Source organism: Diabrotica virgifera, chromosome 3 (genome assembly GCF_917563875.1).
Source record: "Diabrotica virgifera virgifera chromosome 3, PGI_DIABVI_V3a".
Taxonomy (NCBI): Eukaryota; Metazoa; Arthropoda; class Insecta; order Coleoptera; family Chrysomelidae; genus Diabrotica; species Diabrotica virgifera.
Genome location: NC_065445.1, coordinates 56,812,958 through 56,839,985, shown reverse-complemented (window position 1 = coordinate 56,839,985; position 27,028 = coordinate 56,812,958). Strand labels below are relative to the sequence as shown.

The following is a 27,028-nucleotide window of genomic DNA, read 5'->3' as shown; positions in this document are numbered from 1 at the left end:
TCGCGTAAAGTTCGAAACATTGATGCTATAATATACTATAATTATTTTAATAATCGACCAGTACGAGCGTTTTGCTTAAGTGCTAAAAATAAATAAGTTAATATGGGGGGGGGGTGACACTTATTCCAGTGCATCCATTAATGCATCCATTTCTGTGGCTTCTATTTTCCTTATTTGATATTCTTTAAGACGCCATGTTTCAGATCTATACAGCAGTGTGCTTTCACTGTACTATCTAGGTCTAATTATACAGTAAGGTATATTTCGGTTTCTGCTGCAAATTTTTGTCTACAATAGATTTCAACATTCACCGAATTTTAGAATCATGTGGCAATACTTAATAGTCATTGGAATTTTTTTTGTTTAATGTTTATTTTGCAATCTGTTACATCATATAATAACAATAAGCATACATGTTGATGTGAGAGAGAGTTTGCCCAATGATCCACTCTCTGTATGCACTTTCACATTCTTACATTTATGTTAAAAAACAATAAAAATTTGTAATTTTACATTATTATATCGATATTAAAAAATAAAATAAAACTATCACAATTTAAAATTAATTCCATTATGTACAATTATTGCTGTTAGAATGGTAGATCCAAGGGTGTTCTTATTTTCAGCCTTCGGGTTTCTTCACTGTTGTCAAGCAGATTAATTGTCAATGTGTTTGGATGTTGCTCTAAGCGTCTTAGGTAGTTTGTGCTAAGCTGTTTAGTCACTGCAGTAACCGTTGGCATCTCTAGATCATTATAAATATCTCGGTTTGTTACGAACAAAGGAGCATCTACTATACTCCGCAGGGCTTTTGACTGGAATCTCTCGATGATAGCAATGTTCGATTTAGATGCTGTTCCCCATAACTGAATTCCATAGGTCCATACTGGTTTGAGAACGGTATTGTAAGCTAGTAATTTGTTCCGCAATGATAATTGTGATTTTCTGCCAAGGAGCCGGTACAGCTTTTTCCATTTAGTATCCAGCTGCTTTCTCTTTTCTATGTGGGTACACCAGGTTAGATGTTTGTCCAGGTGTATCCCCAGATATTTTACGCTGTCTGTTTTAGGTATTCGTTCATTGTTGAATGTGATGCTTGGCGTTTCACCATGGTATTTTGTGAATGTTATGTGTGCAGATTTACTTTCATTATTGTAATTTGCCATTTCCTTGCCCACGTTGCTATATTGTTGAGCCTGGTTTGCAGTGTTGTCGCTGCCACTTCAGGATTTCTGTTTACTGCTAATATAGCTGTGTCATCAGCAAAGGTAGAGGTGACTCTGTCATCAGTACATGGCAGATCAGCCGTGAAGAGTATGTATAAGACTGGGCCTAAGATACTTCTTTGTGGTTACTTCATTTTCATATCGGACTCTGAAGTATCGTTCTTCTAAGTAGGATTTTAGAATCAAATATATTGTTGTTGGTAGCTGCGTTTTTAATTTGTAAAAAGTCCCTCATGCCACACCTTGTCAAAGGCTTTGCTGACATTAAAAAAAGCTGATTCAAAATGAATGAATCAGTCATTGGAATTATATGTTAATGTAATAAATCTGTAAAATAAAATAATATATACATCTCAGATCAATAAAACTTTTTACTGTTGATATTCGAAAATATCTGCAGAAAGATCTTGATTGTTATCTAAACACCAGATCGCACGCCTCTGGTACCGTAAGCTATAATTAAAAGTTTTTTAAAAGATTCGGATTTTAATAGATATTATATTGTTAGCTGCAACCGCTGCTTTAGAATTTCAGAAGTAGTTAAGTAGATATGGAAAAATTTCAAAAAGTTTAGAGCAAAGTTTTGATAGGAATTCCTGTTTAGGCATGAAAAGCTAAGTAATAATTGGCTTAAACTTAAAAATGGAAATCGTGTTCTAGCGGAAAATTGGAACACCAGAGAAAAATACAGAGCATCTAAACATTATTTAGCAAGTTTCTGATTGTATTACTTTTTGATGTAATGAAGTTTTATCAAAAAGTTTGTTTCATTGTACACCCTGGTAAGTTTAGTTTGTTTTGTTTAGCGTGTAATAAACAGAAAATAGTGTAAAATAAAAACACTCTTTGATCGTGTGATGTGGTTTTGAAGTTGTGAAAATAAGAGCAATTAAAGTTAATAGTCCTGTCGCCAGGGGGGGTACAACGGCCTCGTTAATTCAGATGGACTTACCCAAGTTTTTTTTATGTATTTTGACCCGTAGAACACGAATTTTTTGGGTAACAGTTGATCCGGATGTCGATAAGATTGTTATAGACCAAGAACTTGAGGAATCAAATAACAGCGATTTTTGGCAAAACAAAACAATATTTTGTATTTTTTGGGTCATTTTAAGCAAAAAATATTTCTACAAGTTTTTTAGTAGGATGCACAGTTTTCGAGATAAACGCGGTTGAACTTTGAAAAAATCGAAAAACTGCAATTTTTAAACCCGAATAACTTTTGATTAAAAAATAAAATAGCAATTCTGCTTAGCGCCTTTGAAAGTTCAAGTCAAATTATGTCGGTTTTGATTATTTGCATTGCTAAAAATTTATTGTGTTATTGTTAAACAAAGCTACAAACAACTAGTGCGTGAGTGATGTTTCTATGATTTCTCATTTAAAATCGAACGAGTAGGTAGAATAGGTACTAGTGCAATCAAGACTATTTCTACGTTACATGCGTTAAAACGCATGTAAAAGCACGGGAAACCCTACGTGTTCATAGCTTTGTTAAACAATAAAAAAATAAATTTTTACCAATGCAAATAATCAAAACCGATATAATTTGACTTAAACTTTCAAATGCGGTAAGCAGACTTGCTATTTTATTTTTTAATCAAAAGTTATTCGGGTTCAAAAATTGCAATTTTTCGATTTTTTTAAAGTTCAACCGCGTTTATCTCGAAAACTGTGCATCCTACGAAAAAACTTGTAGAAATATTTTTTACTTAAAATGGCCCAAAAAATACAAAATATTGTTTTGTTTTGCCAAAAATCGCTGTTATTTGATTCCTCAAGTTCTTGGTCTATAACAATCTTATCGACATTCGGATCAACTGTTACCCAAAAAATTCGTGTTCTACGGGTCAAAATACATAAAAAAAACTTGAGTAAGTCCATCTGAATTAACGAGGCCGTTGTACCCCCCCTGGCGACAGGACTATAAAGGAAATATTGGATTCTATTTATTTTTAAACTAAATATTTAAACAAAATTACTCTTATTTTTTTTTTTTTTCGATAAGTTGTGCTCATAAGTCGTTAGCAATGCAGTCGTTCTTCTTTTATAACTATTACACAAGATTGATTTAAAGTTTTTGTGTTTTAGATCATATTAGTGGGGTGATATAAAATGCCTCACCGTTAATTTTAATTAACTCTTATGGTCTAGGCGCCAAATAGGGGTAACCGTTGCCTTTTAAATTCTGATGGGCAAACTCTACGGCTTGTTATGGATTTTTGGCTGCTGATTACGAATTTCGAGGGTGGATTTCGATTCAGGCGGTCAAAAAATTGTTTTAAACAATTTAATTGTTTATAAATTGTTTGTAAGGCTTTAGCTCATAAACAAACACATAGTGTAGGAAACAAATGTTGAACCTTGCAAAATAGACACAAGTCCGGTTTTATTTTTTTTCTGGTATATCAAGGGGTGCTTATTATAAAACTAACTTTTTCTGAAAAAAATTCGCCACGGAACCCTCCTTTTCACCCCTTTAAAGGGGGTAATTTGTGGTTTTTGCGGAACGTAACCCTTCCTGTTCCTTTTACAAATTTTTTTTTATGTAATATGAAGAGGACTATATTTTCTACGATTTATTTGCCGACATAATCTGTCTATCATCCACCGTTTAGCGGGGGGGGCGCCCCAAAGTCGACAAGTTTTTAAAAAAGATGTTTTTAAAAAAAATATATTTTTCCCTAACTGTAACCAAATTTAAGAAGAAGTCCGGCGGCAATTATTCACAAATGACTGATTGATTTTTTGGTATAGGTTTCACTTAAGGGTAATTGCCCTTTTTTAATTACAGGGTGTTACATTTTAAACAACCCCTTTTTATACCATCTGAACCGTTTATGCTAGAGTAAAAAGACTATCAGCGATTACCCACGTACTGGTGCTATTTACAAATTTGCATAATGGACCCCCATTTTTCCCCGGAACCACCCCAAAAAAAGAAGAATTAATAAATAAAGTGATTTTCTTGGAATCCTTCACACACAATGCCCTTTATTAATATGCTTCATATATCATTTTGTGCACGTTATTATTACCCATGCATAGACACCAAAATCGATTTCCTAGTGCAACCCCTGTAGCCAAAAAAAAAATAAATAAAATGGGGGGTTGAAATTTTTTTTTATTTTTGCTTTTTGATCCATATTGGCATATGCTTCATCAATAGTGCTTTTTAACTTTTTAAAAATATATATGGTTATTGCAACATCCCTGCGGAAACCACCCCTATCCTTGAAAATATACTGCAGAAACTACCCCTATCCATTGGCGAGCATGTTTTTACGATTTTCTCATTACCTATGCATTCTTTTTATAAACAAAACTTATACAAGGTTAAAGACCACTATTTACTCTAAAAGTTAGGTCCTATTCATTTTTTTCGTATAAGCAACCGTTACGGCACAGTGGCGCCGTAAACGTCATATATGTTTTGGCGGGCTCCAGTTTTTGTTTTTTTTCGTCATCTGTTCGTTTTATTGATAAAGTACTTATGTAAAATAAAACAACACAGTGTAACCTACAAATTATAACTTATGCACATTTTACAATCTTTGCGCTCCAAAGCCACAGTGGTGGCCCAAAATCAATTTTTGCATATTTTCGCCAACTACACGCATTTTATTGCATTAATGCTACCTTAATAGCACAATATTCACCCTTAGGTGGTCGCTAAGCATTGGCGGATTCAGGGAGGGGTGATGGGGTGATCACCTCCCCCCTCTCAAACCAAGTGATATTATATTCAAAGATTATAAAAATTTTCTTTTATTTTTTAAAAATTTAGCCAATTGGCACCCCCTTTTAACGATGCTGGATCCTCCACTGTCGGTAAAGCATAAGAAGTACGCCATTCTTATAAAAATAATAATATAAGTATTTCTATAAAAATAAGTGAATATTTTTATAATCTTTGAATATAATATCACTTCGTTTGAGAGAGGGGGAGGTGATCACCCCCATCACCCCTCCCTGGATCCGCCACACCACTTAAGGGTAAATATTGTGCTATTAAGGTAGCAATAATGCAATAAAATACGTGTAGGGTGTAGGTGGCGAAAATATGCAAAAATTGATTTTGGGCCACCACTGTGGCTTTGAGATTGTAAAATGTTCATAGGTCATAATTTTTAGGTTACACTGTGTTGTTTTATTTTATATAAAGTACTTTATCAATAAAACGAACAGATGACGAAAAAAAAAACAAAAACTGCAGTCCGCCAAAGCATATATGAGGTTTACGGCGCCACTGTGCCGTAACGGTTGCTTATACGAAAAAAATGAATTAGACCTAATTTTTAGAGAAAATAGTGGTTTTTAACCTTGTATGAATTTTGTTTAAAAAGAATGCATAGGTAATAAGAAAATCGTAAAAACATCCTCGCGAGGGGTAGGGGTAGTTACTGCAGTATATTTTCAAGGATAGGGGTGGTTTCCGCAGGGATGTTGCAATAACCATATACATTTTTGAAAAGCACTATTGATGAAGCATATGCCCATATGGATCAAAAAGCAAAAAACAAAAAAAAAATTTTCAACCCCCCATTTTATTAATTTTTTTTTTGGCTACAGGGGTTGCACTAGGAAACTGCTTTTGGTGTCCATGCATGTGTAATAATAACGTGCACAAAATGATATATGAAGCATACTAATAAAGGGCATTGTGTGTGAAGGATTCCAAGAAAATCACTTTATTTATTCATTCTTTTTTTTTGGTGCTTCCGGGGAAAAATGGGGGTGCATTATACAAATTTGTAAATAGCACCAGTACATGGGTAATCGCTGAAAGTCTTTTTACTCTAGCATAAACGGTTCAGATGTTATAAAAAGGCGTATTTTAAATGTAACAGCCTGTAATTAAAAATAGGGCAATTACCCTTAAGTGAAACCTATACCAAGAAATCAGTCACTTATTTGTGAATAATTGCCGTAGGATTTCTTCTTAATTGCCGTTACAGTTAGGGAAAAATATATATTTTTTAAAAACATCTTTTTTAAAAACTTGTCAACTTTGGGGCGCCACCCCCGCTAAACGGTGGATGATAGACATATGCTGTCGGGAAATAAATCGTAGAAAATATAGTCCTCTTCATATTTCTATAAAAAAAAATTTTTGTAAAAGGTACAGGAAGGGCTACGTTCCGCAAAAACCACAAGTTACCCCCTTTAAAGGGGTGAAAATGGGGGTTCCGGGGCGAATTTTTTTCATAAAAAGTTAGTCTTATAATAAGCACCCCTTGATATAACGGAAAAAAAATAAAACCCGACTTGTGTCCATTTTGCAAGGTTCAACCTCTCTTTCCTACACTAGCAGGCAAAGAAATTTCAAATAAAATTAATTTGTTCCTTAATACAAAACAAACGAAATGGCGTAAATTCAACGGTTAGAACTCAAGATATTGTAAAACTAGTGCACAATGCAAATTGCAAATTGCAAAATAAATATTTTCGAAGTTTTTTAGCTGTTTGTTAACTCGGCTTCTACGCATGCAAATGAGCCTTTCAAAGTCTGGTTTAAAGTTTAATTCATATGTTTCCAAACAAAGTTTGTCAAATTACTTTATCTTTACCTGTAGTAAAGTTATACCCTTTTAAAGTTATGATTTTCTTAAAAAAATTGTACGTTAATTTGTTTATAAGGATTTTAAGCAAATTTGAGCAATAAAAATGTATACTTTAATTAACACTAATGATAGAAGAACTCAAAAGAAACATTTTGAGCTTAGAAATATGTTCTTAGGTTTATCTTTGGCCAAGATATCGATAGTTTAATAGCGCGCTCTGAGACACAAGATCGACTCACAGATTAAAATTTCGCGCGTTAACCTCTCAATACAAATTATAATTTATATGTATACGTTATCTTAATTTTTCATTTTTGAAGATTCTACTTATTACAATTTTTTGATTCAATTCTTATCATACAATACCTCGTATCACCTTTCGTTATATTTACATTATCTCCGATTTTTTATACTAAATAAGAAAAAAACATGAAATCTAAGATTTTAGAAATATAACTGAAAAGAAAGTTGTTCTTATTTAGTAATACTATGTTTGCAAACATTTTCCTTCGTGCATCTGCATTGAGATATACAGAAAATCTCAGCATTTCTACATCTACCTAATAGAAAAAATTTTACAATTACATGGTGGTACTAAGTCTGTTCTTAGAGACATTCAAATTTAAACTTTTTGTAGCTTCAGAGTCTCATTTTCTATACTTGAACTCCATATCATTTCATTTTTATCATTTCTATCATTTCATATATCTACATGAAATCCATATAAAAGTGGATCGAGTTCTTTTTCAGCATAATCATTGTATATTAAACAAGCATTTTTTGTGGCGGCTTACAAACAATTGACGTGCCTTGATGATGCTGAAAAATAACTAGATCCACTTTTACATGGATATCATATTATAGATAATGATACTCTGAAACTCCCAAAAATGTTTAAGTTTAACGGCTCCAAGAACAGACTTAGTACCACCATGTATGGTATGTTAAACAGTAAATGGTTAAGTTCAATTAGTTACCACTATAAACAGCCCGGATTAACCGATAATAGTATAAAAGCTCCGGTTTCAGGTAAAATTTATTTTAGGCTTTATTATGGGAGTACTGTCTAGTCAGTGTTAATTGCAAAAGACTAACTCTGTTTACCTCGGTGGCTTATCGCTCCGGATGGGTCTTAACAATGGGCAGGTCAGATAAATTTAATAATATTTACGACCGCACTAATTGAACTCAAACCATTTACTGTTGAACAAACCATAACTGTAAAATTTGCTCTAAACACTTATGTTGATGTAAAAAGCTGAGATTTCCTGTATATCTCGATGCAGATGTATGAAATAAAATATTTCTGTAAATAGTATAAATATATTCGAATAACTTCCTTAACTTATAGACAAGTATTGAGTATTTTTTTTTTTTAATTTTGGCATGATGGCTGTCCTAAGGTGGTTAATTACGACCTAAGCATGTAATGTTAATAGCCCGTGATTTTCTGCTTCATGTCACTTGAAAGTTTGTTAGTTTTTAGGATAAAGAAACCTACAAAATGCCATAACGGCAGGTCATAGACGAGAAAAATTTATCTTGGAAAAGTTGTGGAAAATAAGCAAACTTCGATTATCAGAAAAACGAACCGGGTTTAACGTTATCTTTTCTTTCCTTTAATTTTCAGTACACAAAATGGCATAAGCGATGAATCGGGGTTGAACTTTTTGTTGAAATCCAATGGTCTACAATTCTTGGTACTCAACCATATAAAAGTTGTTTTGCATTCGTGTACTTTTAGTCTTAAAATTTTGGTTGGAAAGAGATTTCCCAAAATTTTGGTTGCACTGATCCACTGCGACACTTCAAAGACAAATTAGATCAGGTCGTATATAAATATTTATTGCCAGATAGACAAGGCGAAAACGGCGGGTTCGTTAGAAAAAATATTCTCATGAGATTTTTTTGCATAATCACATTCGTGAGACATCCCAGAAGTCGCCCACGTGAAAAGTGGTCCAAATTTTTTTTTAACAATTTTTTTTAATTAAATTACAAAAATCTATATTCTTGGGCTGTACAAATTTTTGTTAGATTTTGTGGACCATTTTGGACAAAAAAGGTATCTTGTAATTTTTCTCTAAAGTTGATCGTTTTCGAGTTTTAAACAATTTAAAATGGAAAAAACGAAAAATGGCGATTTTCAAGGCTTAATAAATTCGTTAAAAGTTAATATTATGAAATAGTCCTGTCGCCAGGGGGGGTACAACGGCCTCCTTAATTCAGATGGACTTACCCAACTGTTTTTTATATATTTTGACCCGTAGAATACGAATTTTTGGGTAACAGTTGATCCGGATGTCGATAAGATTGTTATAGACAAAGAACTTGAGGAATTACATAACAGCGATTTCTCGCAAAACAAAACATCTTTTTGTATTTTTTGGGGGGTCATTTTAAGCAAAAAATATTCCTACAAGTTTTTTCGTGGAATGCATAGTTTTCGAGATAACCGCGGTTGAACTTTCAAAAAATCGAAAAATTGCAATTTTTGAACCCGAATAACTTTTGATTAAAAAATAAAGTAGCAATTCTGCTTACCGCATTTGAAAGTTTAAGTCAAATTATATCGGTTTTGATTATTTGAATTGCTAAAAATTAATTTTTTTATTGTTAAACAAATCTATAAACACATAGTGTTTCCCGTACCTAATACATGCGTTTTAACGCATGCTACGTATGTAGAAATTGCCTCGCTTGCACTTGTAGCTACTCTACCTACTCGTTCGATTTTAAATGAGAAATCATTGAAAACATCATTCACATACTAGGTGTTTATAACTTTGTTTAACAATAAAATAATAAATTTTTAGCAATGCAAATAATCAAAACCGATATAATTTGACTTAATCTTTCAAATGCGGTAAGCAGAATTGCTACTTTATTTTTTAATCAAAAGTTATTCGGGTTCAAAAATTACAATTTTTCGATTTTTTGAAAGTTCAACCGCGGTTATCTCGAAAACTATGCATTCTACGAAAAAACTTGTAGGAATATGTTTTGCCTAAAATGACCCAAAAAATACAAAAAGATATTTCGTTTTGCGAGAAATCGCTGTTATGTAATTCCTCAAGTTCTTTGTCTATAACAATCTTATCGACATCCGGATCAACTGTTACCCAAAAAATTCGTATTCTGCGGGTCAAAATATATAAAAAAAAAAACCTGAGTAAGTCCATCTGAATTAAGGAGGCCGTTGTACCCCCCCTGGCGACAGGACTAAAAGTCAGAAAGTGACTAAATCAAAGTTAAAGCCCCCCCCCCTACACGATCCTGAAAATTTTTTTTTATTTTTAAGTAATAATAATGAGCGCCTGCACGTATTAGGCGGCCGTCTATGGTGAGTGCGAGAGAGATGCCATTCCGGCAGTCCAATGGGGCATCTTACTCGCACTCACATTTACAGCCGCGTCAATACGATCTGACAGCTTATTGTTAATAATTAAAAATGACAGCTTAGTAATAAATTAATGACACAAATTTCTTCAGGATCATGTAGGGGGGTCTTTAAACTTTGATTTAGTCACTTTCTGACTTTCATAATAATAATTTTTAACCGAGTTATTAAGTCAAGTACAAAAGTACAAAAATGGCCATTTTTGCGTTTTTCAAATTTTAAATTGCTTATAACTCGAAAACCATCAACTTTAGAGAAAAACTACAAAAGACTTTTTTTGTCCAGAATAGTCTAAAAAACTTAAAAAAAATTTGTCCGGATCAAAAATAATAATTTTTGCAATTTGAATAAAAAAAAATTAAAAAAAAAATTGGACCACTTTTCGCGTGTGCGACTTCTTGAACCTTATTCTGGAGTGTATTACAAATGTGATTATGCAAAAAAATCTCATGGGAATATTTTTTCCAACGATCCCGCCGTTTTCGCCTTGTCTAAGAGGAACTACTTTGTACTAGAATTTGTGCTAGTTCTAAATCCAAAATATGAAGCGATAACTTGTTAATCTAGTAACACAAAAATAATATCAAACACATAAAAAAATTGTAAAATAAATTAAGCATCTATACTACATTTAGTATGACATAATTGGTTCAAAAAAAGGCCCAACCCAGACATCCAAAGTAAAAGTTTTCCTCCAACACCAAATTGTTCTATATGGTTCACATATTGTTCAGTAAAAAGTTACACCATTTTGAGCGTCAGGTTTGGGGGGATGGTGGAAGAAGTCGGTAGATTAGTAGTTTCTTACGTTTTTCGTCAATATTTCTAAAACACAGCGGTTTAGCGTGAAAAATGTTCTATACAAAAATGTTTTATTTTGAATTTGAAATAAAAAAGGGCATAATTCTTCTAAAACGAACGCTTCTAGCGTTAAGGAAGGTGTAGACATGATTGTAATTTTTAGATTTTTCAGTAAAATAAAGCTGAACAGAACGAACTAATGGATTTTAATTAACATCCGTTGTGCAAGCATATTGTTGTCCAATAGAGAAAAGATGCACAACAGCGGTTTATCATATTGAATTTTATGGAAACCAGAAACGAAATACAAAAGACGAAGAACACCACGCAGAGCACATTCTAGCATTGAAGTAAAAGTTGAAGGCTATGGGCCATGTAAATATAAACTAAAGTAAACTTTTAGCTAACGCTAACATCAAAATGGGCCTTATTTCACTTTTTACAGTGCTTTTGCAAAGATATGGTTGCAAAGATCATCAAGCATCGGCGGGCGCTGACTTAGTTTTAACAGCTATTGATACAGATAAGAAAGACGTTGAATCTTGTGTTATTGGTGATGACACGGAAGTATGTAGTAGTCTTGTAGACTGTCCATGCGCCTTCAGAGAAGAAATTGAAAATAATGATACCCAAGAAAGGCAATCAGAACAAAAGCGTATACACTATTGCTGACGTTCAGCGAGGAATTGAGAATATGAAGGATGTAATTCTTGCAATATACGCCTTTACAGGATTTGACACGGTATCAGCTTTCTTTAAGAAGGAGAAACTTACACCGTATAGGACAGTACAAGCCGACGACACTCTACGTAGAAAAGTTCTAGTCTTCAACGACCCCAAAGCTAACCCCAGTGCAGTAGCTGACGCCGGAAAGCATTTCCTTTTTGCGATGTTTGGTGCCAGGAACATGGAAGATCTAGATTGTGTTCGCTACTGGAAGGCTATTGCAAAGCAGGCTTTACATTATTTGCTCAAGTTAGCTCACTACCCCCCACTTCAGGAGCTTCCAGCTTGAATTCGTCCAGAACCTACCACTAGGTACAGCAGTGGCTGAATGAGAAGAAGAATCCGCTCGAGTGGGGCCAGGAGAATATTAACGAATACCTGACACCAATTACCACATTACGTGCTGCGTCTCCCGAGGAATTACTTTCTCTCATATTGTATACTTGCAATTTCTTAACAAACAAAAAAGAATTATTTAAAGACGTAAATGTGTTAAACCAATTTAGTATAAGCAGTGATCACAGATAAATAAGAGCTAAAATAACGATATCGATTGAAAAGCAAAGACTAAAAGTGATAAATAAGAAACACCCAAAGAAATGCTCAAACCAACTAATATTCAGGAGTTCGAAAAATATATTAATAATACATTGAAAGATACAACAACAACAGACATTAATATATTGAACCAAAAGATAATCACCACAATACAACAGGCTCAAACTAAATATTGTCCAAAAAATCAAAAAGATGAAAAACTAAGTCAACCTACTAAAACCCTTATAGAACAAAGACGACAGATGAAGGGAGATAACAGTTACAGCAGAGAAGCGCTGAATCAAATAAATAAGACGATCACAAAGGCAATAAGAAAAGACATAAAACACTACAATGTAGAAAAAACAAAACAAGCAATAGAGCAAAATAAGAACATGAAAGTTTTGAAGGGATGCGTACAAAAAGGAAAAAAAGAAATCAACAAACTAAGAAACAGAACTGGAGAAGAAACTACAAACAGAGATGAAATATTAACAATAGTCGAAGAGTTCTATACAAATCAAGAAAAAAAGATGACAATACGCAACTTCCAATTACAGTAAAAACTGGGGTATTAAATCAAGGATCAGATTTAATGCCCGATATAACAAAATCAGAAATCAAAGAGGCTCTGAAGAAAATGAAAAAAAATCCAACCCAGGCAAAGATGGAATAGTATCAGAAGCACTAAAAATTGGAAGAAATATACTACTTGAAAAAAATTAAACTACTTTTCAATATCTGCCTTCACAACGCCAATATTCCAACAGACTGGAACAACGCTACTATGTTTCTATCACACAAAGCAGGAGACAAAGCCAATTTAGAGAATGACAGACCGATTAGCCTCCTCAGCCATTTATATAAGTTATTTACGCGAATAATACTTAAGAGAATCTAAAGAAAGTTAGAGACTCATCAACCAAGAGAATAGGCAGGATTCCGAAAAAGTTACAGAACAAATGACCATCTACAAAGTATAAAAAAAATTAATAGAGAAAGTAGTGGAATACAATAAACCTCTAGTTCTGGTTTTTATCGATTTTCACAAAGCCTTTGAGCTCAGCAACATATTAGAGGTGCTTAAAGAATGCAGGCTAGATTATAACAAAATTATTATACAAAATATACTTACAGGCAACAACCACCGTCAAATTACATACTAACAGTAATCGCATAAAAATAGAACGGGGGGTTAGACAAGGAGACCCAATGTCACCTAAGGTTTTTAATACGGTCTTAGAACATGCTTTCAAGAGTTTGGATTGGATGAGAAAGGGAATAAAAATAGATGGAGAATACCTAAACAACTTACGTTTCGCCGATGATATAGTCATAGTAGCTGAGGAGCTAGGTATGGCAAGAAAGATGGTACAAGAACTCGTTGTGGCTACATAAAATGTAGGTTTAAACATAAACATCTCAAAAACAAAAATAATGACAAATTTGGTACCCAACCCGAACATCAGTATTGGTGAAAATGAAATAGAACTCGTATGTAGATATAACTATCTGGGACATGAAATTACGATTGGTAGGGATAACCAGACTCATGAACTGAAGAAAAGAATCGGCCTTGGGTGGGCAGCATTTGAAAAACTGAGAGAAACTTTTAAAAATGAGTTGCCCACATGCCTAAAGAGAAAGGTATTTGATCAGTGCGTCCTCCCAGTCTTGACGTACGGATCAGAAACACTTACCTTAACTAAAGCCTCGGCTACCAGACTAAGAGTCACGCAGAGAAAAATGGAGCGGTCAATGTTAGGAATAACTCTGCGAGACAAAATAAGAAACCAAGAAATCAGGAGAAGAACAAAGGTGACTAACGTCATCGAAAGGATAGCCAGGTTGAAGTGGAGATGGGCAGGACACATACTCAGAATGACAGATGGGCGATGGACAAGGAGGTTAATAGAATGGAGGCCAAGAGAAGACAAGAGAAGCGTCGGTCGATCGCCTACAAGACGGGCAGGACACAGAGCCAGAATGACAGATGGGCGATGGACAAAGGGTTATTAGAATGGAGGCCAAGAGAAGACAAGAGAAGCGTCGGGCGACCGCCTACAAGATGGACTGACGACTTAAAAAAGCTAAATAAAAACTTGATGAGGGCGGCGCAGGATAGATGGGGTTGGAAACGAGGGGAGGAGGCCTATGTTCAGCAGTGGACTTTTGAGTCTGGATGAAGTGTACATGCAAAGATGAATTTATCCGTTACTGTGAGTGCAGTAAGAGTGGTCTAAACTGCTCAAGCATATGCAGCAATTGCTCAGCCCTATGATGTGATAATAGGGACACAACCATCATAACCGAAGATGTAGAAGAGGACGATGTTGTATTTGAAGAGGACTGAAATTTACTTGAACTGATGTATAAGTTTACTTGAAACTCATTGCATTATAATCATCATTATTATGAAAGAAATATTTTGGATATTTAAAATTATTTTGTTGGAATTTACTGTTGAAAACATATTCATGCGACATTGTCCATAGAAAGTTCAGAGTGGGTTTCTCCGTACCACAGGTTTATATGACCTAGGTCTGTGGTTGCCTCTTTTCCCTTAGTAACCGGCCACTGAAATAGCAATAGTACATTGTTTACCGGGTAGGAAAAGCTTAACATTCCTGGACGACTGTGAAGATTGCTAAGTCGAGGCGCAAGCCGAGACTTAGCAACACAGAGTCCAGGAATGTGGCTTTTCCTACGAGGTAAACATACTATTTTTCCGCAAATCGTTTAAAATTCGACAGATATTGATTGATTTAAAAAAAACGCGATAATTTTATTCCCAAATAAATGGTGCTTTGAAATTCCTAATAAAATTACTTGGGTTACTATGGAAACGTATTGAGGTTGAATTGTCAAACTTGACGCTTATAAATTTAATTGCTGGTGTTCTCGAAAGTAAAATGATAAATGATGATGAAATTTCCATTCCTGGGACTCCTCCAGAGCTGGTTGAGGCAGTGAATACTGCTTCATTAGAATTATTGCCAAAGAAATCAAGAGAAAAGTACGAAAATGCATACAGACGTTATCCTTATAAGCAATGTGTTTTCTATCATTTATGTAGAACACTAACAACTGTACGGAAATATCATTTCCTTACAGTAAGGAAATGACATTTCCTTACAGTAAGGAAGTCCTGACTTTTTCTTCAAGAAATTTTGACAGGAATGTCAAAATTTCCTGGCGATTTGCGGAAAATTATATTTACAAAACACTATCTGAAAGAAAATTAGTTTCCTCAGAAATAATATTATATTTTTTTACAAAGTGAAAGGCAAATATCGAGCAATGAATTTAATTTAATTTTGCCCAAGTATACTTTCGCTCCTAGTGCATATTCAGGGGCATCTCGTCAATAAAATGGATGTATCGTCAGAGCTGGGCAATACCCGAGTACAAGTACCCGAATTTTGTACTCTGAGTACATTTTGGGTCTCAGTACCCGGTACCCGAGTACATTTTCAATAAAGTACTCCGTACTCGTACCCGTAGCATACGGGTAAAATACCCGGTACCCGCGTTTATTATACGAGTACATTTTCCGAGTACTTTTTGCAAGTATAAACTTGTCGCTGCATGTGGGAGAACAAATTAATAGCAACACGCAAAAACGCCGTTTTCAGTATCAGTCCATTAGCAAAGTCAAGCAAATGCCTATTCTCTTATGCCATAATAATTAATAGCCCTTCAAGAAATGTTCTGAAGCACTGATGAAACTTTGAAAAATGAGTTATTTTAAAAGCCAATAAAATTAATCAGTGAGTGTGAGTGTGAGTGGTGTTATACTGATTACAGTAAAACCTGTGTTACCGACCACCTGCCAAAATCGGCCACCTGTACTTACGGCCTGTTTCAAAATTCCGCAAACCAATTATATGTATATTCGCTTATTTATGACCTGCTATTTACGGCCACCTTTATAATACGGCCAAATAATCACATATTTTTAAAACCCATTTTATAGAAATTGAATGTGAATGTTAGCCAAAAAAATTTTGTTAAAATAATTTTGTCTGTTTGTTGATAAAAATTCCCAGTACTATTTATTAGGACCTATTGTATCTACCTAAACAGGAGATTAACCTTCATCGGGTGGGTGGTCACAATAGGTTCTTAAAATCCTATAATAAAATGTCGTAAAACTGTTGCAAAAGAGAACCGTTTTTCACTATTTATAAGTATGATTACAATCCACAAAACTTGGCCGAAGAATATACGACCCTCTTGGATTATCGCGACAACGAATATTTTATTGTGCAAAATATGAAGAACGAAACTAAATTGCAAATTATATTGTTGTATATTGGAGTAATTATTAGAGCAAAATAGTTTCGTACTTCTTATGTTGCACACTAAAATATTCGTTGTCGCGATAATCCAAAAAAAATAATAATCCAAAATAATCCAAAAAAAATATTCGTGGAATACATCATAAAAACTCAAATTATCAAAGGATATAAAAAAATAAAAGTGGGTTGAAAATTTCTTTATAAAAGCTTAACATCAATATGTTTTTTCCGTAATATAGTTTTGTTTTATATTAGGATATTAAAGAAGTTTTAGCAGTTTCCGACGTTTCCGTTTATGTATAGAATTAGATTAATTTGCTTTTATTAACAAAATAAACAAAGTTCCAATTATCTTTTATTTGCCTATGTGTGGACTACAAAAACTGGAAATACCGGCCACCTTTCTATATCGGCCAATAATTCCTTCAATTTTAGTGGCCGTTGCTAACAGGTTTTGTTGTATTAATCAAAGAACAATTATTTTTAAAATTTTTATTTTTTTTATTTAAGTTGGACTTGTACGTTATTTTATGTTTTCATGACTCATAAATAAATATGTTTAGAGAGGCAGAGATAATTATTACCACCTTCTTATCTTTTTTCTGGTTCTATATTCAAATGTACTCGAAATCAGTACCCCAGAAATTCGGGTAATTGTACTTTTGAGTATTGCACTCTGAGTACTTTTTTGAGCAATATACTCGGTACTCTGTACTCGTTCCTCAAATATGAGAAGTACCCGGTACTCTGTACCCGAGTACCATTTATTAGTACTCGGCCCCGCTCTGGGTATCGTCGAATGTCATTTATTATATTTATATTCATCATACTTGGGCAAGATTAAATTAAATTCAGTGCTCGATATCTGCCTTTCACTTTGTAAAATGCATATATTCGAGCATTCAACTATTTCCTATATTATAATTTTCCCAAAAATATAAAAAATATGGAAAACCTCTACTTTTAAACTCTCCCTAACTCCGGAATCGTTGATTTTAGAACAATTATGCATCGAGCCTTACTTGTTTTAAATTTCACGTAGAATATTTTTGTATAGAACCTTCTTCACGCTAAACCGCATAGTTTTCAAAATATTTGCGAAAATCGTAAAAAACTACTAATTTACTGATTTTACTCCACCCCCCCCCCCCCCAACCCGACGCTCAAATAACTTTTTACCGAACTATATGTAGACCATATACAGCAATTTATTGTTGGAGGATAACTTTTCCTTTGAATGTCGGGGTTTGGGTCTAATTATACCATACTAATGGAGAATAAAACAATTTTCAATTTTCTGATGAAATTTGTAAATATTATGAGGCTATTCCAAACCTCAAAGGGATAACGGTACATTTTCCAGTTCTACTTCAGAGGTTAAATAAACTCTATACATGCTTTATACAACACAAATGAGTATATTATTAAAACTGAATCTTTTGTTGCAGATCTCCAATATGAAATTAGCTACAGTTCTGGCAGTGCTGTGGGTCAGCGAGGCCTCGTTAAAAGAACTTCGCTCCAGAAATAAAAGCAAAACCATTTCCTCCTCCCCGGACAACATATGTAATCTAGAACCTTCTCATAATGACAACATCCGTTGTTTCTGCACAAAAGACAAATATCATCAAGTTTCATCGGCAGAGTGTTGGATATTCGGAAGCGTAACCAAAGACAATTTTATGTGGAAGTTGATAATTGAGTCGCAACCGTATCTCGCGGAGTTCAGTGTCATATCGAGCAAAAACGGCGATTTGAGTAGTATACCCAAATACTTTTCGTCGAGGATGCTGTTTTTAAAAAACTTAACAGTTACTTTCGGTGTTATCGAGACTATCGAGAAGTTCGCATTCGGCAACTCCACGTCGCTCCAGAAACTCATTCTGGCGCAAAATCAGATTAAATATCTCGATCAATTCTCTATTTCGAACCTCCTTTCTCTAACGGAATTAGATTTGAGTGAGAATAATATCAAGTTAATTCATCCTGCTGTTTTTCTGAATGTGCCGCAGTTGAAGTACGTTCGTTTAAATAAAAATAACATTACAAAAATCGAAGATAAGGCATTTGCCGGTCTGGGAAATGCGCTAGACTTGGATTTGTCGGAGAATCTGCTGTGCGATATTAACAACATGACGTTTTTCGGGTTGTCGAAACTTAAAGTGATCGATCTTAGTATGAACAGAATTATTGGACTAACTTCCTCGGTGTTTCTGGAGCTTTGGGATATTGAGGTAAATATACACATATTATATTGGGTGTTTATTAGAGGTATAGAACTTGGAAAGGATGAAAGAAGATTTTTAAATTATTGACATGAAATTAACTTTGTTCGAAAGATAATCTTTTGGTATATCCATGACATCTCCACAGAAAATAGCCTAGCATTGTTAAATTGCACGATCTTGGAGGCCAACTCACCGGTCCAAAACGTGAAATTATACGGTTGCCAAACGTTTTCTTCAATAAATCAATTGTGATACGAGCTATGTAACATGTTGCGCCATCTCTAAACCACAACTTCTTCATATCGCCGGTCCGGAATAAGAATGACGTAACTGCAAATTTTGTCAATTCCTGTTTATTGCGTAATTAACTTCTAACATACTAACTACAGATGATACAAAAGCGACAGAGTTGTAACTATGTGCTGAGTCACCACAAGATAATTGATGAAAAATGACGCAACTGTAAATAGGGCTGAAAATGGGCGGAATAAATTGAGAAAATGCAATCCGGACCAATAGAGCTGAAAGTAAGAGCATCGCTGTAAGAATAAGCGGCATAATAAATATTTTAAAATAGCTTTTTTGGACAGAAAAATATTCAGATCAAGAATGACGCAACTGTAGATAGGGTTGAAAATGGGGGTATTAAACTGAGATAATGAAATTTGAACTAATGGGGATGAAACTAAAAACCATCGTTGTAAGAATAAACGCCATACCTATGTTCTGGACGGTTACTCTTTATTTATTCACTATTTTAAATATTTAAAAATTTTTAAATGAAAAATGACGCAACTGTAAAAAGGGTTGAAATGGGGGGATTAAACTAAGATAATGAAATACGAACCATTAGGTATAAAAACAAAAGCCATCATTGTAACAATAAACGCCATACTGATACTCCTGGACTATTACTCCCCATTTAATCCCTATTTTAAATATGTATTTAACAATCGTTTTTTGCTCTCCTCAGAAATTTTGCTTTTGCAGTTATGTCATTTTTATTCCGGACCGGCGATATCATGATCATGAGTGTTCAATTGAGGAATGAAAAAGTTAGTATCACGTCTCTATATGCTGTGAGGTCGTACGTAGAGGGGATATTTATAAATTCGCGAGCGCCAGTAGTGACAAGTCTGTAAACGTTTACCGGAAATTTGACATAAATGTCAAAGTGATTAATTTAAAATTAAAATTAAAAATATTAATTATAAAAAATATTAGTTGGTCAAAGCTGTGGTATATATTTTTACCTTAAATATACTTACGTTTTAAATACTGAATTCACGTTTTTTTAATGTTCCGTAATATGTAATTATAAATTAATCTATTAATTTTAGCGCCATCTACACGATAATTGTGAAAGTATCCGAAGTAAGAAATTATTATTTCATCAATAGAACGTCAAAATGATTAGGTAGCAAAATCTCAAAAAAATCTATTACAATTTAATTACTTTTTAGCGTTGTAAATATTAAGCGATAACAATTAAATAATAAATTTAAAAATTACCGCTGAAAGTTGAATTAGTAATCCGCTAGGAGCAACACCAGCGAAGCTCAGAGCGTATAGCGGTTTCCATTGACTGTAGCGTTCTTGTCACAGCATCGTTTTGGAAGAAGTACAGAATAATGATACCACCAGCCTATAAAGCTCACTAAACAGTCAGTTCTGAACATATAATTGAGTATTATCGTTACCCCAAAATCGGGATCAACGGCAATGTCGTTTTGGGCCTATTTAAAATTTCATTCATCGAATCTAAGCTTTGCTAGATTATCGAGTAGCTTCAATTCTTGCAGGACTTGGGATTTCGTAAACACGCAAACCAAGATATTTCCGCAAAATATTTTATAAAATAGATTGGCACATATCCAACTGTTGGTCATGACAGCGGATAGCCTGATTCGGGTCTTCCTCTATGCTGCACTCTACGGCAGGAACAACTTTTTCTGCACGCACTGTAGGACGCCTCTGTGGATACGTATTATTGTGGGGACATCTGGTGACTGTCTCAATTTGAATCAAACAAATTTTCCTAGTGAGCTGACCAACTATCCCTATATAAACAATGCCAGTAGTATGAAATGGAGACAATGCAGGTCACTGCATCTTTTAAAACAAGTCCCATTTTTTGTTTGTGTCCTTTAGTTACAGTTCTTCTTTTTTCCATAGCGTCTTGTTGTAAACCGTTTGTCCTGTCGCTAGTTGGATTATTCTCTTGGCTGGATGGCTCTTTACAAGATTATATTTATAGATGTCATGTTTTCTATACTTTCTAAGTAACCATTCGATTCCAATGGATCATAATAGATTTTGATATTGCAAAGTAACGCGGTCGACTTTGCTATTTTATTTTTTACTGATTTATATTTTAGACACTAACTTTTTAAATAAAAAGACTTGCTTTATATTATTTTGTTTACCACACTAACTTTACAAAAAAGACTTTAAAAACCCACAAGGAAGAATTTCCTGTAGCTGTATACCATTAATTACAAAAATTGAAGAAAAATCTTCTGCGTAAAAGGTATATTTATTTTAAAAAACCCAAAAAAGGGCGACAAATACAAGGGATACTTTAAAAACAAAAAACATTTTAACATTAGAAATACTAAAATTTTAATTTTATACGTGACAACATAACCACGGCTTTATTAGACTGTCCCAAACACTTATTTTCGTTTCCTTAGGTAATCAAATCCTCGCTTAGATAGACAAAAAATTATTTATGTGTGAATATGAAAATAGGCCGGAATCTTCGGTGGTCAATCGGGCGTCATAATATTAATGAGCGTGGGAATCGATCAGCAGAGAGACGAAAGTTGACTGCACAGAGGCTTTTTTAATGTTGAACAGTACATACACATATATATTTTTCGTTGGTCATTTGTACCAGAGTCTTAACACCACGTTGAATTTGTCGGTATGTGTTTGCAACTATAAATTATATTCATTCAGGACTGTCAAAGGGAGTCAAAAGGCATTTCCTCTTTCCCAGACAACACAAGTAATGCAGAAACTTATCATATTGACGACATCCATTGTTTCTGCACGAAATATCATCAAGTTTCTTCGACAGAGTGTTGGATATTCGGAAGCGTAATCAAAGACCATTTTTCATGTGGAAGTTGATAATTGAGTCGTAACCGTATCTCGCGGAGTTCAGTGTCATATCGAGCAAAAACGGCGATTTGAGTAGTATACCCAAATACTTTTCGTCGAGGATGCTGTTTCTAAAAAACTTAACAGTTACTTTCGGTGTTATCGAGACTATCGAGAAGTTCGCATTCGGAAACTCCAAGTCGCTCCAGAAACTCATTCTGGCGCAAAATCAGATTAAATATCTGGATCAATTCTCTATTTCGAACCTCCTTTCTCTAACGGAATTAGATTTGAGTGAGAATAATATCAAGTTAATTCATCCTGCTGTTTTTCTGAATGTGCCGCAGTTGAAGTACGTTCGTTTAAATAAAAATAACATTACAAAAATCGAAGATAAGGCATTTGCCGGTCTGGGAAACGCGCTAGACTTGGATTTGTCGGAGAATCTGCTATGCGATATTAACAACATGACGTTTTTCGGGCTGTCGAAACTTAAAGTGATCGATCTTAGTATGAACAGAATTATTGGATTAACTTCCTCGGTGTTTCTGGAGCTTTGGGATATTGAGGTAAATATACACATATTATAATGGGTGTTTTTTTGGATGTATAGAATTTTGAAATAGAATAAAAACGTTGTTTTATTAATTGACATGGAAGTTACTTTATTCGAAAGATAACAAGCAAGCAAGCAAGCAATTGGATTCAACCCGACCTGTGGGAGATGTTCACCCTATCGAAAAAGTACATTCGTGTGTATCAATTCATTGGGGCGAGGGGTTTTGACCCGAGTGAAAACAGGGATCACCCCACCTCGCTCCAGTGCCCCAGGCCCCCTCATAGCATGCTAATGCGCGATGGGGGCACAACTATCGTAGCCAAATGCTCTTCACAATGGAATCCTGGGTAATAAGAAACCAATGTGGTGCCCTAATCGAATTCAAAACTAGGCCAGCGTGAAGCGCTTTATGCCTTTATCTTCTGATTACTTATCCGCGGAACTAAAATTGCTTGCACCCGTGTTGAGCTGGCCCCCCCCCACTTGGCTGGCAAAAATTAAAAAACAAATAGCCCTGATTTATGAGCTATTTATGAGCTCTCATATTCCGCAAACTAAAAATTTTGAGCTCGTTCATCTCATTGTTTGATTTGCTTGTCTAGAAAAATGCTTTAGAAGAAATGCGAACAATGTGTTTCCCTGTTTAGGATTTTGTCCTCTTCAGGGTTTGAGGTGAATGTTTAGTGTTGGCAGCAAAAGCAAACAGTCCGAAAAACACACTGGGGCAAGCGCCGTGTCCTGGTGTTCTTGGATCCTTGGTTATGCCGGACGGTGGTGTCCAGAAGGCTAAGAAGTCAACAGAGAAGAAAGTTTGATGGATTGTTGTTGGTTCCATAGACATTTACGTGTACTGTCCGTGCTTTGCTCTCGACCAGTCTCCCTAGAAACCATTGTACAACGACAGGCGAACCTGCGTCCCTCGTCGGCGGTCAGGAGGTGGCTTTGAGCGCAGCGTGGTCAGTGAGCGTTCGAGTGGAGAAAATAGTTGCGGCGATTTTCTTGGGACGAACAGGTATAATTGTGCAATGAAGTTGGGAAACCGCAAAAAACCAACTTCTCCCTGTTCGGGGTAGGGAAGAGGAAATGTTAGAGGTGGGTACGGTAGGCTAACGGGGTAGCCTCAAGGATGTTTTCGTACTCCACCGGGAGTTCGTCAATGCATGTTTGCATTAGAGCGGACGGTACATGAATCTTTTTGCGTTTGGGCTTTCGGTGGAGTACGTGGCCGGAAGATGAACAGGAACATTTGAGAGATTCTTGTGTGTCGGAAGGGGGGCCGTTGATTACTTTGATTGTGAAGTTCCTGTTCAGAGAGTTTATTCTCTCGGTGATTTTGGGGGTGTTCGAGATGTTATGGATTTCGTTTGAGGGATATCGCCAGTGCTCATAGTTACATCTACGCAAGATTCTTCGCTCTGTCCTCAACAACCTCTCTTGTTTTTGTCTTGAGCAAAGAGAGTAGATACATGATTTGTACTCCATGACGGGTCGAATAAAGGTCTTGTAAGTGTGAATGAGAGTCTTCTTGTGTGTCTTGCCAATTTTTCCCGAGAGAGCGTTGAGAAGTCTGGCCCTGTTCCTTACCCTATCTAAAGTTGCCTTTAGATCTGCGTCCCAATTGAGAGTCCTGGTAAACAGTACTCCCAAATAGTTCGCAGTCGGGCTAACAACAAGCCTTTCTCCCAACAGACTCAGAGGATGTTGGTCGTCATCATTACAAATGATTCTATTTGACACAGAAGGGGCGCGAAACACAATTGTTGTTGTTTTGTTCGCATTCAGCGTGACTCTCCACTTACAACACCATTCGCCGACGCCGTCCAACAGAGCCTGGGCTCTTCTGAAGAGGAGTCTTGGGTTGTATCGAGAGGTAGTTGAGAGCAGAGTCGTGTCGTCTGCATAGAGAAACAGCCGAGTACCTGGGATATTTTGGTTAGTGATGTCGCTGTTGTAGATGATGTACAACAGCGGCGCTAGGACTGAACCCTGGGGAACTCCAGCTTGTGGAGTGAAGGGGGTGGACTTTTGATCGCCTATTTTAACTCTGACAGTACGGTTGTGGAGGTAGGAGTGTACAATTTTGGTAAATTGCAATGGTAGCCCGATGTCCAGAAGTTTCGGAACAAGCCCGTCGTGCCAGACCTGGTCGAAAGCCTTCTGCACATCCAGAAATGTGGCTATGGCGATTGAACCATCGTTGATGGTTTGAGTAACTTTGGTAGTGAAATCTATTAATGCATGTTTAGTAGATTTACCTGACTGGAATCCATATTGGAATTTTGGTATGATATTGTGGTTTTCGAGAAAGTTATTGAGCCTCTCTTTTAGGATTAGCTCAAGAACTTTACCCAGAGTATTGATTAATGAAATTGGTCTGTAGGATTCCACGTCGGTTGGGGGTTTGCCTTTTTTCAAAAGCATGATGGTGTTGGCCACTTTCCAAGGAGTAGGAAAGTGGCTGTTTTTGAGACATGCATTGAATATTTTAGTTAGAAGAGGAATGATACTCTCTGGAAGTTTTTTGAGGCACCTTCGGTTGATGCCATCAGGTCCGGGAGCGCTGTTTTTGCCGATTTGGCAAAAGCTCTCCGTTTCCCTGTCGGTGAGGGGGTCCATGATAGGATCATAGACTGGAATGTAGTGGTTGAGAGTAACATTTACTATGTATTCTGTGTTGAATTTAAATATGCGATCAAAGTTCGGGTTATCTAGCGTTTGAAAATTGTTTTGAAGCGAATTTCTGAATGCTTCGGCTTTCCCTTCTGGGGAATTGACTATGTGATTGTTGACCAACAGATGAGATGGTTGAGATAATTTTTGTTTTGTTAGGACTTTGAATTTTTGCCAGAATTTACCTCCGTCTCTGCAGTCCAGTTTTGAGGTAGCATCTTCCCACCGGCGAGCCGTTAGGACAGATATCTCCCTCTTTATCCTGGCACAGATCCGGTTGTACTCTGTTTTGATTAGTGGGTTTCTGTTGGCCTTGTATTGACGTAGAAGACGTCGTTTTTGTTGAATTTTGGCAATGATGTATTGTGGAAGTGCCGGTGATGTATAGGTTATTTGTTTGAGTGGAATTGCGTGCGTGATCGCCTCAGTGATGAGGTTCTCGATATCGGTTGCACTTGTGTCGATACTATCGTTAGTATCGAGTTCGCCTAACATAGGGAGATTTTGTGTGATGAAGTTTTGGAATTCAGTCCAGTTAGCGTGACGATAGTCTCTTATAGATCTTGGAGGGTTTGGTTGTTTTGGAATGAGTATGTCGGTGTCGACAAGAAGAGGTAAGTGGTCTGACGTTATCGAATCGCCTATGTGGCATCTATCCCCGAACCGATCCAGAATGTTACTAGTAACTAGGATGTGGTCGACAATAGAGGCCCCATTGGCGTTCAAAAACGTGAATTCAGTGTTGGTGATTCTTGAAATAGGAAGGTCTAGTAGATAATCCGTGAGGCGGATGCCTTCTGGGTTTTGACGGTGATCACCAAACTGTGTGTGTCTACAATTTAGATCGCCCATCAACGCAGCCTTGCCGAGCCTCGAAAAGTACTCTAGCAAATGCCTGTTGAGTGGTTGATCCGGGTGTTTGTAGTAAGAGACTATCGTGAGGGTTTCGTTATTGGGGATGTGCACGTCAATTGCCAGGAAGTCCACATCAGGTGGACGAAAATTTTGTGGGAATGTGTGTATGTTGTGCGGTATTCCGTGTTTCACGAGAATACCATTCCCACGTGAAACCTGACAGCGGCTTCGATGGATGATCGAATATCCTGCGAAGTGTGGATCGTTTTTCGACAGAGTATCTGTGAGTGCGAGGATCTGGATGTTATGCTTCGACAGGATATTCTTGATGAGGGGTCTCTTTTTGGAGAGACCCTGACAGTTGACTGTGCCTAGGGTGAAATCCATAAAGGGAGGGTGTTTAGTGGTTGGGGCGGAATGTCACCGTGACATTGCTCCCGTACCCGTGGACCACTGTCGAGTGGTCGTAGACTTGGCTAATCAGATTAGCCGTGATTGCAGCGATATGCTCTCGAAGTTCGGGCAACAAGTTGAGCAACAGAGCAGTCTGAATAGACAAGATGTTCTTTGTTTCTGTAGGGAGTTCGAAAGGGGGGAATGATCTTTCGATCGTAAGTGGCTGTATTTCGTGTTGGGCGGAGGGGATGGTGTGTCTTTGTGGACACTTGTTGGAGTATGCGGGGTGGTCACCGCCGCAATTCGGGCATTTGGGTTCCTGCTGTTTGGTGCAGGCGCTGGACTTGTGGTTGCCGCCGCAGTGGGGGCAGACGAATGCTTTTTGAGGGCATTCGTCGATGGAGTGTCCGTTTATGCAACATTTGCTGCAATATTTTGGAGTGGGGATTGTAGGGTCGGAGCCATGAGGAAGTTCGGCATTGTAGATTTCGCCATCTAGAGTTATGCCTCGGCTCAGTGCTGACGTGAATCTCTCCAAGGATTTGGTCACCACCTTGATCACTTTAGAGTCCTTGCCTGTTTTATAAGCTTTGACTCTCCACAGTCTTTCGACCGGGAATTGCTGTTCTGTGAGCAAGTCGGTGACCTCCTGCTCGGAGT

The 27,028-nt window shown here is 36.2% G+C and overlaps 1 protein-coding gene across 1 annotated transcript in view; it reads left to right on the top strand.

Annotated features, from left to right (window-relative positions):
• LOC114324501 (connectin-like) overlaps positions 1-27,028 on the top strand; it is a 1,593,699-nt gene that overhangs the window by 1,309,233 nt on the left and 257,438 nt on the right. Inside the window, exon 5 of the mRNA XM_028272355.2 lies at positions 18,004-18,789. Within this exon, the coding sequence (XP_028128156.2) occupies positions 18,013-18,789 (777 nt within the window). The 5' untranslated portion in view covers positions 18,004-18,012. The remainder of the gene's footprint in view (positions 1-18,003; positions 18,790-27,028) is intronic.